The sequence below is a fragment of the Corvus cornix genome, chromosome 2 (genome assembly GCF_000738735.6).
Source record: "Corvus cornix cornix isolate S_Up_H32 chromosome 2, ASM73873v5, whole genome shotgun sequence".
NCBI lineage: Eukaryota > Metazoa > Chordata > Aves > Passeriformes > Corvidae > Corvus > Corvus cornix.
In genome coordinates, this window is record NC_046333.1 from 153,915,423 (window position 1) to 153,935,251 (window position 19,829).

The 19,829-nt window shown below is 45.5% G+C and overlaps 1 protein-coding gene across 1 annotated transcript; it reads right to left on the reverse strand.

Annotated features, from left to right (window-relative positions):
* Positions 1-1,682: 1,682 nt before the first annotated feature.
* Positions 1,683-13,384, reverse strand: THUMPD2 (THUMP domain containing 2). Its single transcript, XM_039549271.1, is given in 11 exon segments — positions 1,683-2,713; positions 4,900-5,017; positions 6,746-6,860; positions 7,454-7,525; positions 8,120-8,207; positions 8,530-8,582; positions 10,006-10,083; positions 11,247-11,662; positions 12,865-12,954; positions 12,957-12,996; positions 13,259-13,384. Coding segments are annotated over 11 exon segments (1,512 nt in total). The 5' UTR covers positions 13,358-13,384; the 3' UTR covers positions 1,683-2,370.
* Positions 13,385-19,829: the final 6,445 nt, after the last annotated feature.

Consider the following 19,829-nt stretch of genomic DNA (forward strand, 5'->3'; position numbering starts at 1 on the left):
ACCTCTTTTACCATGCTCAGCATTTTATTCCCTTTACACCTCTCACGCTTTCCGGGCCCCTTTTTTACCAGCAGCGCTGCCCCGACAGTCCCGCGGTGCAGCTCTTTTAGTGATGCGGGGCAGCGGCCATTCCTGCTGCAGTACCTTTTGAATATTTCTTAGACCATTGTCAATATTTTATTCCGCTCACATTTCCCAGCCTTTCCCGTGCTGCTCTTTTTAACCAGCAGCGCTGCCCCGACGGTCCCGCGGTGCAGCTCTCTTAGTGACACGGGGCAGGGGCCGAGAGCCCTCTAGGTGCGGCTCCTCTCTGGCACTTTACCGCGTTCTATTTTATTTCATTGGCACCTCGCGCGTTGCGCCCGTCGGCTCATTCGGGGAAATGCGACGGCTCCCACACCGCCCCGCCAGCCGCCGCTCCCCGGGGGCCTCCCCGCTGCTCTCGGGAGATCGCACACCGCAGGCGGCCCAAGCCCCGTCTCGCCGACGGCACTCACCACCCACCGCCCGCCGCCGCGTTCTCCCGCTCCCTACCGGCACGAAGCGGCGCTGCCGATGACGGAGCCGATGCGCGGCTGCCACGCCGCTTTCCCCGCGCCTCAGGGCCGGCGGCTTCGGCCGCACAGGGCGGCGTCCCCGCATCCGGGCCAGCCCGCGGAGCTCCTGCCGCCGCCGCCGCCGCCCCCCGACTGAGGGGCCGCGACGCCGGCGCCCCCTTTTATACTCCGCACCCCCTTTTCCCGCCACTGCCGCGGTGGGCTCCCCCCACCTCAAAACCGCCCACAAGCGCCCGAGGCGGGATATCCCCCGCGCCGGAATCCCTCCTGTCCTGGAAAAGGCAAGCTCAAGAAAAAAAAAATTAACTCCGAACTTTCCACAAATGTCCCAAAAAACGAAGCAGCTGTGAGGGGCTTCGAGCTGTGCCTGGTCCCTCAGGTAACGGCGCTGTCCATTGGCTGCCGGAGTAGCCAGGGCTCCTATTGGCTGCCGCACGCTGCGACGGTTCCGATTGGCTGCTGCCCGATCCGCAGCCCCCGGGCAGCTGCTGCTGGGGGTCTCGGCAGGCGGGCTGCAGCCGGAGCAGGACACACCGCAACGCCAGCAGGCGTCCAGCGGTGCTCGGTGTCTGTCGGCGTTTGCAGTTCAGACAGACAAATTGAATCCAAATTGCCGGCGATTTCCACCACCTGCTATTTCTCCTCTGTTTTCCTGGATGGATTTGACAGCGCTTTCTTTCCCCCCTCAGAGCTGGAAAGCAAAATGCTCAGCTGCCCCTTGGCCATCTCCACTTCCTTCCACAGCTCCAGCCTTGTCCCTCTTTCTCTCCCTTTTACTTTGCATCAGGTTCTCCCTCCTCCTTTCCCAGGCAGCTCGCCGCAGAGACATTTCACCCACCGGCACCACCTGCTTCCTCTCACTCTGTCCCCGTTAGCCCACTTTGAACTACTGTAGCCGCCTGCCCGCGGAGCCGGACCCGCCGTGCACCTGGGTAATGGTGGCGTGAATTATCGCAGGGATTACTGGGGTGGGCTGGGCCTGGCCAGGTGCCTGGTGCCAGCGAAACCACTCTGTCCCTCTCCTCCTCACCCTGGGCAGGGAACAGAATACATCAGGAAAGACTTGGGGATCAGGAAAAGGGCCTAGACAGATCACTCACGGGTCACTGGAGTAAGAGACACGACTGGGGGGAATAAATTGAATTTATTGTCAAACAAATCAGAGCAAGAGAATGAGAGGTAAACCTGCAGGGGTTCAAGCCTAGGAATGAGGACTTTTTCCTCGGCAGCTCGCAGCTGCACGAGGGGGATAAAGGATCCCCCGGGGCCCCCGAGCAGCGGCTCTGCCCCCCCTCAATGGGGATGTGTCCAGACCCACCAGTCCATCCCGGGCTTTGGGGGGCAAGAGTGGAGCAGGCGCTGAGCTGCTCCATGGAGCTTCCAGCCCCTGTTTGATGTGTCGGGGCGTGACACAGTCACGGCTGGGTGTCCGTTGGCGCTTGGTGTCTGTTACCTGTCCCGGGGCCAGAAGCAAGAGAGAGCTTTCCCGGGGTTTGTCCATTCTTAAATGTGGACCACAGAGGCGGTCAACATTTTTAAGTGGCTTAACAAATTGTCAATATTCAAACTAGCCAGTTGATAGGTTCTGTCAGGTCGTAGAGGAAGTTGTAAGCACTTCTTTGCAAGAAAATCGCTTCCGGAGCTATGCTAACCTATGACAGCATCTTCCATCTCTCCTAAAAACCAAGGAGAGAAAAGCAGTGCCTTAGGACATCCAAAGAATGTGAGGCAATCTAATGGATGGCACCACGTTTGTTTGCTTCAGCAGGGCTCCACCGAGTCATGCCATGCTGCTTCTGAAGGGTCTCAGGATTCAAGTTCCCTTGAGTACAGTGCCAGACAGCTCCCACTTCCCAGCAGCAGACACCTTCCTGTACTTGTGTATGAAAGCATCCATCTTCCCAAGACTAACTGCATAGACACCATCTGGCACCAGAGACCCGAAATGTCGGCTGCTGAGAAAGGATTCTCCAACACCACGTGCCAAGGAGGAAGAATTCCCATCAACACTTCGGAATTTTGCAGGGGCTGCTTCGCTGTCGCCATCAGCAGTGGCCTCAGGAGAGTCACTTCCAGCACACTTGGTCAAACCATCCATGCGCTTACGGAGATCCTGGCTCAGCAACAATACAACAGTCCCTCCAACACGAAGCACTCTGGCAGCCACAGGAAAAATAACGGTTAGGTGTTGATCCTTCCTGGCATCCCTTTGCCTGTGTGGAACACAACACTGCTGACACTTCAGATGCCACCTGCATTTAAGAAAACACCTGAGCGTGTCATGGCTCAACTCAGTAAGCTGCATCTCCAAAAGGAATTTAAATCTCGTATCTTCCTACCTCTTCCTAGATGGGAGAACTAGGCCCTGTCCTGACTCCCAAACATTTCTGGTATCAGCAGTTCTTTCTACTGGGTTACCAGGGAAGATGGGACTCATTTTTTACCCCCTTAGTATTCTTTCAAGGATTGAGGGCACCATCAAGCCTCGAGTTTTTGGAGGTTGCAAAGGAACAGCCTCCCAGCGCAGCAAGGGCTTCTCAGATTAGCAGGGTAATTCTGAAACTGACTCTTCCTTTTGGAAATTTTAAAACATCTGTCCTTTCCCTGTTCCACTGATCCTTAAGGGCTTTCAAACTTAGGAAACAGAGGAAAATTAACCACTGTTTGCAATTAATTTTTCTAGGTTTATGTCCAAACATTACATTTGGCTTTGAAAGGGGGGGGGAAAAAATACTATCCTGACTCAGTTTACAGCAAGTAGTTTGAACAGTTTTACTGGTGGGGCTCTCATGGTAATGGTCCCTTCCTCATCTCCACCTTCCCAAGGGTATATTTTGCTTAGGATGGACCAATAGAGCAAATAAGGCCAGAGGACAAGCACAGCAAGATTGCCACACCGTTCTGTGGAACCATGCCACCTCCTCTATCCCCTTCCCATCACATTCCTGCATTGGGTGAGTGAGATCAACATGCACTGAAGATGAGTCCTAGAGGAAGAGCTTGTTTTCAGGCAAGAAGTAGAGGGGAAGATGGCTTGAACTGTTAGAAGCAGCCCACCTATTAGTTTGGCTCAACTCTGCCACAAAATGACATGGTGAGAGATGAAAGGACACACCTAAAATCTGACCAAGTGGCTAGTGAGATATTCCTGGATAGCAAGGAAAATGCATACCACTTTTTCTGGTCTGAGATCCTTCCTGTCAAGGTAGGCTGGTTAAAGCTTGGCCGTGACCTCAAAAAGGAAAGCTTGTGATTTTATACAAGCAGGCCTCAACTGAAAAAGGATTATAGCTTTATTTGCCTGGCCATGCTTTAACTTTGTCCAGGCAGGTCTCTCCTCTTTCTCCTTTCTGCCCTGTAAAGAAAACTTTTGAGTGTGGTAACACAGCGCCTGGTGCCCGAAGCACGAGCTCTGGCATGCCCCAGGTCAGAGACAGTCCAGCTGCGTTACCTCCACGTGTCGCTGACGCGACTTCGGGATCAGGAAAAGAGCTGCTTGCTGGGTTAGCTAGCTGGCTTCTCGGCAGAGGAAACACGGCAGGAGCCGATGGGATCGGCTCACGTTAGCGCAGAGACAAAGGAAGAGAGAGGCTGTTCAGGTCTGGCTTCTAACAGCTTTATTGTTAGAAGTTTTGCAACCCGAACAAGGCTGGAATCTGATGGAATGGGAATGATGGGATTGTGATGGGATGGGATCCTCCCTTGAGGCTCGTCCTCAGTTTTATAAGGAATTTGAAAACTGCGGCGAAAGGGGAAAACATCCAACGAGTTACAAGCCAGGGGGAGGATACAACTTAAAAAGAACCACTGGGGTAAACCGAGAGGCGGGGGTTATAATAGAACCAATGAACGACCCAGTTAGCGGAGAATTTTCCCGAACCGGGGGAGGCGGCTTGGGCACCGCCCAGGGGGTGCAGCTTAGGCTTCTGAGCCGCCCCTCAACCCACCCTCCGAGTCTGTGGCCTGGGGGAACTCGATCCGGGGGAGGGGCTGAGATTGACTGGCATCTCGCTGCCCCAGCCCTGCAGGGGGCTGGGTCACACGAACTGTGGCTCAGAAATATTTCACCATCATGCCTTGTAAAGAGTATTTGTGAGCACAGCTCGCACAAGATCATTCCTTGTCAACCTGCACCGCCATCGCCACTCACAGCTTGCAAGACACAACACAACAGTCTCTAAGGGACAAGTAAGGGCTTCAGATTTCCACAGCATGCACAGGGTCAGACTACAGAGCTGGAGAATGTTTGGAATAAAGCAAATCTGAAGCTGACTGAATGCTTAGATCACACACCATTGTGGCACTTACATCAAACTTCAAGTGTGTCAAAGGCTACACATACCTCTCCATCTCCTGGAGAATATCTGGTAGGAGCTGGGCATCATTCGTGATCTTGAACTTCTTCCCAAATGGAATATCCGAAATAACACTGTCAAAGCTTTCTGAAGGCAATGGCAATGCTGCAGAATAAAGGCAGGTCTTTATGTCTGTCTGAAAAGCGCACAGCAGCTATGCCCCCATTCCCCTTACAACACTGTCTGCCAGCTCTTTTTGGGTTATGCACCCAGATTCACAGCTCCTTCTGCACTTGCCCTCACAAACGACACTATGAAGCCACCATCCCTCTGCAGACTGGGAACAGACAAATGCATGACAGCATAGTTTAGTTTGCAGATTCCCTGCTCCTGATGATGTTTGCCCATACTGGAAGACGCTCCAGTAGGGCACTACATGGTTCCAAATTAACTGCTGCTTCTCAACACACAGTACATCTTAAACATGAAAATAATTTAGCAAAATACAAAAAAAGAGCTAAGTTTGTGAGCACTTTACTTAAGTGCAGATATTCAAGCGCACACATATGAATGGCATGGAACCACATCAAATTCCTCTCCATCCCCCTTTTCTCCCCCCACAAGAATCTGGTTACAGCCAGAATCACTTGGATTCTGTCAGAGCTAGTGTCTCTGAAGTGTCTCCTTGGAGTTTCTGCATACCAGCAGCAGTCAGCTCTCCTGATGAAGATGCAGTACTTGCGCCCTGTGGTGATAAAGGTCGGCTGTGTCAGGCTGTGGAGGCCAGTCTGAGACCCTTCCTGAGATCCTGTGGATCCTCCATCCCTCAGGGTGCTCAAAATTGACTGGACAAGGCTCTGAGCAGACAACAGGACTGAAGACCTCCAACAGTCCCTTCTCACCTAAACTCTGCTGTGATTCTATGCCAACTTTTCTAGAACTAGCTGGAAATGTTTCCCAGACCATTCTTGGATCAACACTTGCAGCACAACAACTGGGTATTAATTTTATCTGCAAATGAAAGGACATGTCACCTACAGCCCTGCTCAAGACATACAGAAATAACACCTTCTGACCAGTCATGAAGACACCAACTACTTGTTCAGTTTAGAAAACCTGACACCTAAGTACCTTCCATGATCCTAGAAACCAAAGTCAAACACAGCTTTTAAGTTAGAAAAAAACCTACATTTTTATAAAAAATAAATATTTCTTACTATTCCAGTAAGAAATAAATACTGCAAGGTAAAAAAATATGCACATTTCATCACTCATGCACAGGAAAAAACAGCCAGCTTGCCTGTCATGAATTTCATACAGGCGTAGTTTAGCCTCAGGCTTTAAGGTCCAGAGTAAGACCACGAAACTATTATCTTCTCTACAGACTAGGTTGTGAATTAAGAGCAAACAGATTCCCTCTTACAGGAGAAAGGCATCATCCTTCAAAATACTCCTACTCCAAAACATGAACAATTCAGCTCAGCTCAGCTTAATGAGTCCTCACCATTACTCACCTGGTAAATTTAAGTTACAGGCTGCATTTGATTTGGACTTGTCCTGGCTGTGTTCCATTAAGATACAAAGAACTCTCACATGGTACATACTCTTTGTGGTGTTCACACATTTACCATAAAGAGAGTCAACTACTGTCCACGCTGGACAATTGTAATTTTTATTGTCTTCTGCTGACTTCATTCGTACCAAAGTTCCCAGGCACAGGCAGCAGGGAGAAAGAACCAATAATGATCCCTTCACCAGCACTACAGAGTCACCACTCAGCTATTTGTTGGGAGTTAGCTCTACAACGTATCACCTCAAAAAAACCTACATTACCTGTGCAATCCCAGAAACACAAAAAAAAAAAAAAATCACTTGGAAAGCCTACAGACATACCTTTCACAGAAGCTTTAAGCAACTCAATCTTATCCATTAAGCCTGCAGTTCTAATATTCCCATCTGCACCCTCTAGCTGTGAATCACTTATATCAGCACCCCAGTAACAGGCTTCCTGTTAAGAAAGAAAGAGAAAAGTAATTTTGTTAACACTCAGGTTATTTATTTTATAAACCCTTCTCAGAAATGCTTTGTTGCACAGCTCCTTCAAGACAACCCCCTTTCAGGGATATCTACTATTGTTACACAGATCAATTCACAGTCCAGAGGATGGAGGAACGGAGGAAGTATGTGCTGTCTTCACTTCTTTAATGTTCTGGTCTGCTCAAAACACTCAAAATTACAGAAATATCAAGGGCATGTCCTAACAGCAAGACTCCAGCTAGCTACAGCCACACTGCCCCTAATGCTGTCGACTGTGCCATTACACTGACTCCTCCGATCCCAGGATAACCCCAGGAAGCTTTACAAGTCCATGGTTGCCTCACGCAAACCCTGCAGTGTGAATCAATAGCTGCACCAGCCTGTAGGACACACTCATTTGGAGGAACATTTGCACTAAAACGCTTTTAGCAGCTGCCTAGAAATTTCATGTGTGGTTCCATCTTTCCAGCAATGGACTTTAGCCTAACCGGTACAGAGAAAACCCTGTATCACAACTACCAGTTTCCCTGCAAAAATCCAGCCAGCTGTGACTGGGATACTTACAGGCCACTCTTTGGCAGCCTCCAGCAGTATCGTTCCTAGTCCACACATGGGATCCAGTACAAGGGCACCAGCCTACAAAAACAGAGGCGTTACTGCATACCCAAGCAAGACAGACTCCTTACCCAGGACAAAGCTTACAGAGGGATGTGCATAATCCCACTGAATCCAGCGCAGGTTAACAATAATCACTGGTAATCCCAGGCCAAACTCGCTCGTAAGGAAATATAGTAAAAAGCATCAACAGCTTCACTACAGACAGCCCTGAGGTGACATTCAGGAGGAAATATTACAAGTGGACTGCAGACAGATATTGGTACCAAATTAATCTGTGAAAAGAGATCACATTTCCCTGGAAAACAACACCAAACAAGGTTTCATTTCCTCACTGTCACTGGACAGTGAAAAAAATCTTGCCACTTAGACATATGCCTGTACGAGGATTAACAGCTCTGTTGAGAAGGACCTGGAATTACAGCAGACACCTGGCTGAACAGCAGGTGACAGCACACTCTCATCACAGATACGGCAGACCCTGTCCACACGCATTAGAGAATGGGGCATTAAAATCACTACAGCCCTTCAAAGTGTCCAGTTCCAGCCCCGATGAGCAGCACCCCCCTCCCCTTCATTCAGGACTCCATATCTTTGCAAGGAACATTCACTGACACTTATTTCAGCCAGAGATGCCATGGCCCATGCGACTGTTGACCGTAGTCCTGCTGTTCTGATATACTCTCTGTTTGCCAATGGAAGCCTGCAGACAGCAAAAAAAAAAAAAAAAACAACAACCAAAAAGTTAACTAAAACAACAGCAGAATCACTCAGAAAAGGCCATGTAATGTCAAAGAACAAATGAACCGGACAGATCTACTGAGAGACAGAAAAGTCTGCTTTTAACCATAACTCACTGCAAAGTCTGGCCTGTGTGCTCATTTAAGATCCAGGAAGATCACAAGACTAATTTGACAACCAGTGATTATCAAACCAAAAGATAAATACTCACAGTGGACAGCAAGATTTACAAATCTTGCCTGTTCTGATACTGCAAAGACAAAACTGGTGGAGAGAATGCTTACCTGAAAAGAGGAATCCCCACCACAGAGTGAATGTCATTAAGATGTACAAAGATCTAAAAGAGGAAAAAAAACCCCCAACATTTTAAAGTCTCAAACTGACACAACAATAGCTTTAACTCATTTAAACCAGATACAGATGCTTCTACAAACTTCTGATCTTAGTTTTTAAGAACAAAAAAGCATACTATAAGCAATAACAATTACTTGGAAGAAATTCCACTAGATAATCTAAATGCCACTTTAAAGATGATTTAATGCTTAAGCAAGCTGAAGGGGATTTTGTCAGCCAGGAATCCATCAGCAAGCACTTGAAATTATAAGGGGGCCTATTTTTCCTTAACACAGCATGGGATTTTTTAGTTATAAATCCATTTACTACAAGTGGGAGAATATTGTTCACTGTATACTAGCAACAAAATAAATACATAAAAAAGAAAAAACAACCAACCAAAAAACCCCCCCAAAAAACAACAACAAAAAACAAACCAAAAAAACCCAACCCACCCAAAAACCAAACCAAACCAAAAAAATAACCAACCAACCAACCAAAACCCACTATTACCCACACTAGTGCCACTAAGGGGCAATTCAGATAGAAGTTAGACATAAGTAATCCTTCCAGAAATGTAGGCAGCTAAAAGAAATTGTTCCACTGTCCCATAGAGAGCATCCCAAAAGAAGACTGAGCTCCCCAGGAGGTCTTGCATGACTGCAATTCCTGCCCCCAGAAAGTGCAAAAGGAAACATGATGCTGTCAAAAAATCCCAGTCCTCAGCACCTGAATAGTTTCAGAGCCAAAATCTGGGCAAGAACAGAGCCCCATATGAGCCTCAACAAACATAATGCTCAGTGTGGGAAAACCAGTGCCAGTAAATGAATTCAAGTTTCTACAGCATCAGTGCTGAGAGCAGCTTCCACAAGCTAAGTGCAGGGATGGAGAAACAGCTTGTCAAGAGCAAGGAGTAATTTTGAAGGTCTCCAGGCGGCCTGCACCATTCAAGGGTGCACTAAGCAAGCTGTTTGTCACAGACAAGGCCCAGGGGGAGGCTCTTCCACAAATAGCATTCTCAAGTCTAGCTCCTTGAGAACATACCCTCTGTTGCTTGCTCACTTCCCCTACAGAAGCTACAGATGCCCCGTGGCTCAGGTGATTTCCATTTTCACACAGTCAGAGTCCAGCACCCTGTAAGGTGCCAGATCCTGAAACACCTCCTCTATGGATCCTTCCCCTCCCCCTCCTCCCATGCAGGCCCATGTGGCCAGGCTGGTGTTTATTCCAGAGCTCTGGAAAGCACACACACACACACGGGCCACATACACGCTTTGCTCAGTGCTACCAGCTGATTTCAGTTAAATTCAGTGGCAGAAAGACCAACAGGGAGAGGCCATGGTCCCATGTGCAAAGGGAGCAGAGAACAAAACAGAAGATGTCAGGGGTGATTCTGGAAGCATCAACAGGCAGATGAGCACCACTACCTCTATGTCAGGGTCCCGTAGATCAGCACGCCACCCGCACTGCTTCACAAGTGCTACGCCAATGGCTCTTCCAATCTCCTGCAAGGGGGAAGAACAGTCACAGGCAATAAAATCCCCAGAATTCAGAAAACTGCAGATCACAGCCTTGGATGCACAACCCTCAGAAATCCCTGGGAAAAGAAAGACTCTATGCCTAAGAGATCAACTCACACAATTCACACCATAAGAGGTACAACAGGGCAGAGCAGGTGCGTGAGGGGCAAAGCAAACACACCACATGGCAAACAACCAACACTCAACTGGCACAAGAGAGGCTAAAGTTCAAGTCCTGACCAAGTCACAACAGAATATTCACTTGAGCTGGGCTTGATCCTTGTGGGTCCCTTCCAACTCAGAATATTCTGTGACTGCCGTCATTTCAGAATTCTTAAACACATGCACTAAATACTTCCAACGGCTCTAAAGTAGATTACCCAACAGAAAACCTGCAAATGCACAACTAAAACTCACAGTTTCAATGCTTTCATTACATCTAGAAAGCTCTGATTACTTTCTGAGTGTAAGTTCAAACACAGCACAAATTTAGGCAAACACTCTTGTAGGGAGGCTCATGTGACCCACCTCACCAAGGTATTAGCTTTAGTAGGAAAAAGTCTAAACTAGTTACCTTCAAGTAAAAGAAACCTACACAGATGGGAAGACGACAGGATACAGAGCCCTGGAGGTCTGTATGCCACCATTCTTTTCCAAGGACCAAGCTCCACTTCTCCCAAGACTCATCCCAGGGCTGCGGTCCTGAAGAACAAGTTCTCCCCAATACCCAACCAGAGGCAACCGAAGCTGCAAGTTCTGGCTTTTACCCCTTCTTCTAGACTGCCTGCCACAACTGAGAGGAGTCTGGCTCCATGGTCCTTGCAATGGCCCTTTAAGTAACTGTAAACTTATCTGCTCACTCCTCAGCCTCCATAGGCCCAGAAACCTCAAGCTCTTACCTTTGCTTATCCTCAATAAAAGGTATTGATTTGAAAAACATTAAGGGTCATAGTGAACAGGAATTAAAAACAGCATTTGTATTTCCACTTGTTTAAGGTGAATGCAGGTTAAGGGCTTTTTGAGAAAATACAGAAAAAGCTTACATCAGTTTATTATTCCAGAACACAACACAACTGAAATGACAAACAAACTACACATCTTTGTTCACCTTTGCTAAATTCTTTTAAAACACAGATACTTCAGCATACCTGTGAAGTAAGTATTTTGGCAATCGCTCCACTGCAACGACAAGACACTCTGAAACTGAAGCTAAGCTTCTCATTTGCAGTAGGATTCTCTCCACTGCCTTTGGAAGGGAATTCTGAAGAAGTCTTGCTCTCAATCCAGTACTCCTGACCTCTCACTCTCTCTGGTGCCACACACCTCTCTCCAGCTTCCACCTGACACTCCTTAGATACAATTGCTCTCACTTGTCCCGTTTTCTGCCTTTTACTTGCAGTATTTGTTTCTTCTTCTGACTTTCTCTTCAGAGCCAATGTGTTTTCTTGAGAGAAATCATCTGTTTTCCCCTCGTGTCCACTAAGCTTTCTCCAAAGAGAGATAATATCCAGCCAGTATTCTGGTTCCTCAATGACAAGGCTTTTAATCTCGTGCAGCATTTTCCCTGGAAGAAAAAAGCAGTTTGGGGTTAAGTACTTCAGCCTTGGCATTTCATTTCCCTCCGGACTGAGAACAGCTGTTAACAGCGACTGTGCTCAGAGCTCATTAATGTGTAAATCCAGAAACCAGCAGCTGACACCACAGGCACAGCTGAGCTCTCAGCACCCACATACCCACCAGAAGACACACAGGCATCCCTCTGATTACCAGCTCCGCACAACCAAAATTAAATCAGGCAAGGCTTGAATTCCGCACAAGAATTGAGCAGCTCTAGTAAACCAGACCACGTGTGAGAGTCATTCCCAGGGACAGAGGACCAGCCTACCATGCCATTCTCCCCAGAAAGCACTTGGCCCAGGATTAAGAGATGCAGGACACTTTCCAGGATTGAAAGACAGACACAAACATGAATTACTTTGAGTCATCTCAGGCAAAACCAAGTTCATTCTTTTAGAAAGAAGATTTCTGCTTACCATTCATCACTCTGCCTTCAATCCTGCAACACACACTTACTTACACATGTGGGCAGTCCTAAGCTAGCTACAAGAGAGGCATGAGGAACAAAGAGGCCAATTCACTTAAATATCTCAAAGCTGGTCAAGATAAAATATAAAGGTCTTTCTAGTTATCACTTAGAATTTTAGAATTATGACCAAATTTGATCCTCAAAGCTGAAGGTAATCTCCCAATTAAAAACCTACCAGCAGGCAGGAATCAATCCATCTACCTTGAAATTCTCATTCCAACACTAACAGAGAGGACGACCCAAGTAGCTGAGACTTAGAAGGAAGCTGTGTAGTTAACAGTCAATTGACACAGGATATAGGTCGGGATTCACTTTGCTTAACAGAAAATAAGACCTCTTGTTAAAACAAACACAAGAGATCCAGAACTGAACTTTGGTTTTCGGGTAGGGTGTTTGTTCTTCTCTTTTCTGGGACCGAGCAGGGGGAGAGAGTCACAAAAATACTCATATACATTCAGTGCCGCCAGAATACAGGCTGGAAGGTAGCTATTGAAAACAATTTAAAAGCCCTTTTCAGATTAAAAAAATGTTGAAAACACATCTGGATGAAAGACACTTCAGAATCGATTACTGTCAATTACAACTACAGCCATTAGTAAAAAAAATAAACACCTCAAATTTTATAACTAGGACTCAAACCGAGACTTCCCGTTCCCGCGCAGCCCGTGCCCGGGCCGTACCTTTGTTCCTGGACACCGGCAGCGGGCTGTGCTTCTTCAGCAGCAGGAACAGACGCTCCCCCGACCGCAGCTTCCTCAGCTCGCCCCCCCCGCCGCCGCCCTGAAGAACACTTTTCCCGTGACGCAGTCCACCTCCGGGGAGAACACACGTCGGACCCGGTAGGGAGGCTTCGGGTGAGCCCCGCGCCCCGCAGCCCGAGCTCCCCACCGGTGACAGCCCCGCCTGAGCCCGGCCCCGCCTGAGCCCGGCCCCGCCGTGCCCCGCGCGGGTGGCGGCGCAGCCCAGGCCGCGGTCGCCGGGCTCCAGGGCGCGCAGCGCACGCGGCCGCGTTCCTCGCTGAGGCGGACCGGACGGGACCGCCTGGGTGGGCACCGGCTTCGGCTCCCCGCTCACCTCCGTGGCGCCGAGCCGCGCTCGCACCTCCCGCGCGAGGAAGGGCTCCAGCCCGCGGCCCGCCGTGCAGAAGAACCGCCCGGGCTCCGCCGACGACATCTTGACGAGGCCAGGCCTGCGAGGCGGGACCGCCTCGGGGGTGGCGCCCCGGCAGCGGACTGGCCGGTCCGGGCGCGGGGAACGGGATTTAAAAGCGCATGGTTTTTGTATTGTTTTCTATTGTATTGCTTTATTTTATTTAGCCTTCGGATACCCAATCCTTACGTGCTGTTTGTGCAGGGCAAACGAGTTTTCCATATGGAAATGCACAAGATACTTGTCACCAACTGCTCAGCAGGGCAGGCTCGAGCTCTTGCAATGGCTTTATTCTCTGTACAATTAGTTCCGTGTAGCGATGACTGTATATAAATAATATAGATACATACAGTATAGTACACACGATTGTTTTCATTGTAAATTTAGAAGTGAAAAAAATATTTTCCATTGTTATTCTACACAAACACTTCGGTAGAAAGTTCCAGCTGTTGTTTTAGCATGACCTGCAACTTCAGAGGAAAAATGACAGGCAAATAGATCTATTCAGAGCTCTAAACTTCACTTTGTAGTAAATTACAGAGGACAGGTACCAGCCAGCAGAATACCAAGGATCTGAATTCAGTACAGTAGTGATTCTTCCTCCAAGGAAAAAAAAGAAAAAATCTTGCAAAAAAGAAAAGCTAGGAGCTTACATTATGTAACTAAGACAAACCGCATATGGTACAGCCTTTTCTTTAAATGTTTGTAAACAATAGGCTTACGGTTTTAGGCAAAGAAAATAAAGTTCTTGAGTTGGTCCTTGCACCCTTCACACATAAACAGCATAGTAAAGGTGCAAGGACCTCAGCAAACACCTGCATTTCATGCTTAATAGCTTAAGCACACATTTTGTAGTTTTTGTATGGTACATACTCTGTTTATTAAGGCTACTGTGCAAAAAAGATTCTCAGCCGCTGAAGGTGTTTTGTAATTCTGTAAAAATTATTTGTAACATTATTAAAGTTTAGCAGGCCTGTGTGAGATTATTAAAAAAAAATCATCCTTGTGGTTCACCCTCAATCCTGTACACAGGCCCTGCACCCCTGCACTGACAAATGAGAGAACACTGGCAGCAGCCTTCATGGCCAATGAAGTGTTGAGAAAAATGAGCTAATATGCATTGCAGTTCACTTTAAAATATAGAAATATTTTTAAATGGCACAAAGCTTGGTACAGGTGCATCTGACAGTGTAAACACAAATATATGAAGCACCAATCATTGAGGCCAGATCTATTTTCATGTATCTTGCAATCACTGTCTTTATTTCTTATTGTCAGATAAATGCTACCGCTTGTCAGCCTGTAAGAAAAATCAAAGTCAAAACAATTTTGGAGCTTTTTCAGTATCGGACCACTGTAATTTCCTTACAATTTAGGTTTTGAACTTCCACTCCTGAAACTGCTTACATTACTTTTATTTTTAAAAACACGAGGATTCATTTTCTTTTACAATATTTGAGACTTGATTATAGGAAATAGTTAAAACTGTATAATGCATATTGGAACAATAACTATCAATGTCTGAATATTTTAACATTGTTTGAAATTTTAATAAGTCCTGTCAGGAACACAGTTATTGCTATTCAGGGGCTTAAAAATAAAACAAACATGAAGGCATAGACAAAACTGTTTGAATAGTGAAATTAAGGAGATAGAAACCAGCATTCTGCCTAGAATTAATCCTTTTCCATTTGAACACTCCACAAGTTCTCTTCAGCTTTCTCTTCCAGGCAACTATGATGACATTTACATGGAGATATGGATTTAAGTGACTAACTGTGGGGGACACAGTTTTTCCAGTTTTTCAACTCTGATAATTCTTCAGACATTCCAGGTGCTCCACCTGGAATACATTTGGTTTTTCAGGGTTTGAGCCATGTATCCTGAGTAAATGAGAAAAGAAAAAATGCTGTTCGTATAAATTGACAGTTAACAGAAATGTACACTAGATGATGAAACTGGGTTTTTTTTCCCTACTAGAGTAAAATTAAGCATCAGCAAGTCTATAAAAGCAGTATATTTGAGGTTAGTATCCAGAGTTTTGCTGCTCATCTTGCAATATAAAATGGCATTTCTTTACACAATGGTTCACTATTTCATTGCATCTAATAAAAACCTAGCCACTGGCATTTACCTCACTTAATCTCCTGAAAAATGTGCCATTACAGGTGACACAAAGCAGTGAAGTAAGAGCAGTGTTCCAACCTTCAAACTTAAAGGTCTAAGAAATTTCAGAGCCCTAAGATTATTTGAACAGACTGTGATGCACTACTTGTATGTGATACTGAATGGAGTTTATATGTACTGTTTCAAGAAGTATTTCACCTCCCCCAAGTTCAGGACCATTTTTTAAACGCTACCATAGCAATATTAAGTGAAGAGCAAAAAACCAAAAACCTGATCTTTATGCAATTTTAACTATCTGTACTATTTTAAATAGTCTATCCTCTTTTCACTTTCTTGTTTTCACATGTAAACAAAACTTCAGGATTTGAAAGGTCAGCATCAAACCAGATTGTCCCAACCCAAAACACATTTTGAGTGTGACAGTGTAGTCACTGAGCAAAACTCGAATACTACGCGGCGTAATTCATTATAAAGCAAAAGCATTCGTGTTCCTGTGACCCATCTCTGGTGTAACACTTGACTGTGACAAGGGTACATCCTGATGTCCTGACATTAATTTCTAACATCAGCATGTTATTTATATCCAAAATTTAAATCCTGCATCCCTCACTTGTAGCTGTTGCAGATATACAGTTTCAGGTATTGCTGGTCTCTAGGTTTACCTTCTTCAAATGAAAACTTGTGGAAGAAACTACCATGGCTTCTCTCTTAGTCTTTTATGAATATTCATACTTTCACTTATGAGTCCTTCAAGAAATCTGTTTTTATTGCATCATCCTTTGCCTTTCATATGTGTTCAAGGTATGTGTTCATATGTGTTCAAGGAACACAATGTCACAACCAGACCTCTGGAATGCTACACAATAGAGTGCAAGATGCCTTTTTACCCTGATCAGACAACTTGTGAACTGCGGGTAACACCAAGACATCAAAAATAACATACAGCTCAAAGAGTGGGATAGCAATGAGATTCAAATGAGGAAACACTTCTGCAGGAAATAAAGCTATGGATCATGTTCTCTTACAGTTAGATCAGAAACAGTTTCTGTGAAGAAATTCCTAGAAGTGGGGATAAATGCATTCCATTCTTATGAAATTGAAACAGAACGCATAGCAGTTAAATTACTTGCACTGCACCTATAATCCAAATTGCCAAATAGAAGCCATCTGCAAAATAAAAGCCCTTCCTGCCTGCAGGCATAACCTGTGCTTTCTTCAGCTGACTTAGCTGACACATTACAGACTTCTCTATGCATTCAAGACAAAGCACTGAAAACACCTTAGGAACTTTAGTCCTTCCCATCAGTTAGGAGAAGAGCAAAGCTGTATTTCTAAGCCCCTTGTTCCTAGAACATGGCTAAGCATGTTTCTAAAAGGCTTCTAGCAGGTATTTGATTAGTTCTATACTATGGCAAGCATAAACTCTGTAATTCTTGCTTCATATTAAATTCTTTCCAGTTGAGATTTTGGATGAATCCAATTCTCCAAGCTCCTTTCAGTCCACAGAAACTGGTCTGCTCCGGTCTGTGTTTATAGTGTTTCTTCGCAGAGGAAACAATTTGAAGCACAGCTACACTTCTACCTCAGAATTTCCCGGCCCCACTTTTTGTTCAGGTCCATGAAAGCACACATTTGCAAAAACAAAGCAGAGTGCTAGGACTTCTCTTATTAATTATTTCCAACATCACCATCAAAATAAGGAATGAACTCTCATCTCCCTATACTTCATTCTTCAACAGAGAATTATAAGTAACTATGCTCCAAAGTTCCTCCATTTGACTTCCTATTATCAGAAAGCCTTGCAGAAGGCTGGGAAGTCCTTTAAATACTACTTTTTAAAATTAGCACTTTCTACAAAAGACTTACAGGACATTGCAGGGTTATGCAGTGGACATAAAACTGATGTGTTTGGCTCCTGTCAGGTGTTTTTGCAACCTCTGAAAACACATACAAGTCTCAATCACAGATGGTTTCCTTTGCTATCCCTTCGTCCAAAACCAATTAGCAGCACTAAAATAACGTTTTCATGCTAAGATTTACTGAAGCTTTTGAATAAAACTTTTTATTTTTCTGTTCTTGTCAAGCTGAACTTGAGTTTACTTTGCAATCCACAAAACAGACTTAGACTGACACGCATAACATTCTAATTCAATCACTCAGTAGATTAAATTAAAAATGAACTAGTACTGGTTCACTTCCTACATAAATCCATGCTGTTATTTAAGTAACATGCTCTTTCAGTCAAATAGGACAGCACAGACTTGAACAGTCTTCTACTTTTGAAAAGTGTTATGACTGCTTTTACCTTGATTGCCAGCTAAATCTGTGTAAGCTTTGGGAATTACTAATACTAATGGAGAACAGACCTTTTATCTGGAGTCTGCAAATGCAATGTGCAACCATAAGGAACTGTAGCGTTTGGAGAAGAGAGAAACACTCAAGATTCTCATCGAAAAGCTTTCAGCATAAACGTCTGAGAATTACTGATTTAATATTTTCATGCAGTTGTGTGTATTATTCAACAGACAACTCAAATCATATAAAGTGAATGAAAAAAAGATAATGAAAGTATAAGTTAGCACTCACCCCCTCTCCATGACGGTATTTAATATACAGCCAACAGGTGGGAAAACATTAGATTGTATTATTGTTTCTGAGTTCAGTATATTAAAATACAGAAATATTTTCTGGACTGTTTAAAAGCTTACCCAGGAGAAAAATATCAGAAAAATCACCACACAAATCCTGCTTTAAAATTAATAATTTTTAACAACCCAGAGAATTTCACTACAACATGTTAAAGTTTCTTCTTTAAAGTTTCTTCTCTAAATAAATTTGAAACATCAAATTAATAAAGAATTAGAAGCTTGAGCAGAAGCTCAAGACGAACAAGGGTTCTTCTCATCACCACCATCCACAGGACAGCACTGTATGCAGAGGCCCCTCTCAAGAGTCAAGAGTTGGCAGCTGTTGTATAAATAATATTTTAATCAGATTTAAGTGCTCAAGTCACCAGTAAAACTTGGACTTGGCTACAGGTGAAAATGGAACCAGTAGTCTCAGAAGCAGCACTCCACCAACCTAACTAGCTGGGCTGCCAGACAGATGGCCTTTTCCCATCGGTTGGTACCCATAATGCCAAAGCGCTAATGAACCCCACTGAGAACAGCAGTAATTGTCATAATCAAGACCTGAACATTGGTGTCTGCTGGTAAATGCACACACACAACTTTATGTCTCTATGAACAGGTTAAGGCAGATAAATGTATCCTATTAGACATAAACAATACAGGCTGAAGTAATTAGTGAGTCCCTTGAGGAATCCTAAATGAACATTTAAAACTAAACTGAATGCAATTTCTTAAAAATCATGGGCTGAGAGGAATAAGCCTCTTTGTAAGAGTCAGAATTCATTATTATATAAAGGAAACCTTCCACACAAAATGAATGGTCAGTGATGGAAGCATACATCAGCAATCCAAATCCCTGCATGACCAAAGATGACAATTCACTAGTAAAACTGAAGTCATATCTCAAATAAACATTTACAGTCATACAACTCCATTACACTAAATCCACGTTCATAATATTCTCATAAAAAAAGAAGTCACAACAGAGTATCTAGTGAGTGCATTCAGCTTATCAAGTATGATTTCAACCATCTAACTTGGACAAGGATCAGGCTTCAGAAATCTTCTTTCTCTACCTGCTGTAAAACACAAGAAAAAAAGGCAAAGCTCTAGAGAACACAACATAAGTATTAACTCTCACTGAAAAGCGTCATATTAAATAAGCTTTAGCCTCATGGGAAAAGTTGAAATTGGGTGGGGGTAGGGAGGAGGAATCAAAACTGGGGGGAAAAAACCCAAACAAGTATCATTTAATCTCAGAATGGTTTACGTTGGAAGGGACCTTAAGACTTGTCCAGTCCCATCAACCTGTCATGGGCAGAGACACCTTCCACTATCCCAGGTTGCTCCAAGCCCAGTCCAACCTGGCCTGGAAAACTTCCAGGGATAGGGCACCCACAGCTTCTCTGGGCAACCTGTGCCACGGCCTGCCCACCCTCACAGGGAAGGATTTCTCCCCAACATCCCATCTAACGCTGCCCTCTGGCAGTGGGAAACCATTCCCCTTGTTCCGTCACTCCAGGCCCGTGTCCAAGCCCCTATCCGGCACTCCCGGAGCCCTGGAAGGGGCTCGCCCCCTGCCCGTTCTTCCTCCTCTTCCCGCTCCTCCTCCTCCTCTTCCCGCTCCTCCTCCTCCTCTTCCCGCTCCTCCTCCTCCTCCCCCGCAGCGCTCCGGCACCGCCCGCCCGAGGTCACGGCGCCGCCTGGCGGCCCCGCTGCGGTGCTGCGCATGCGCAATG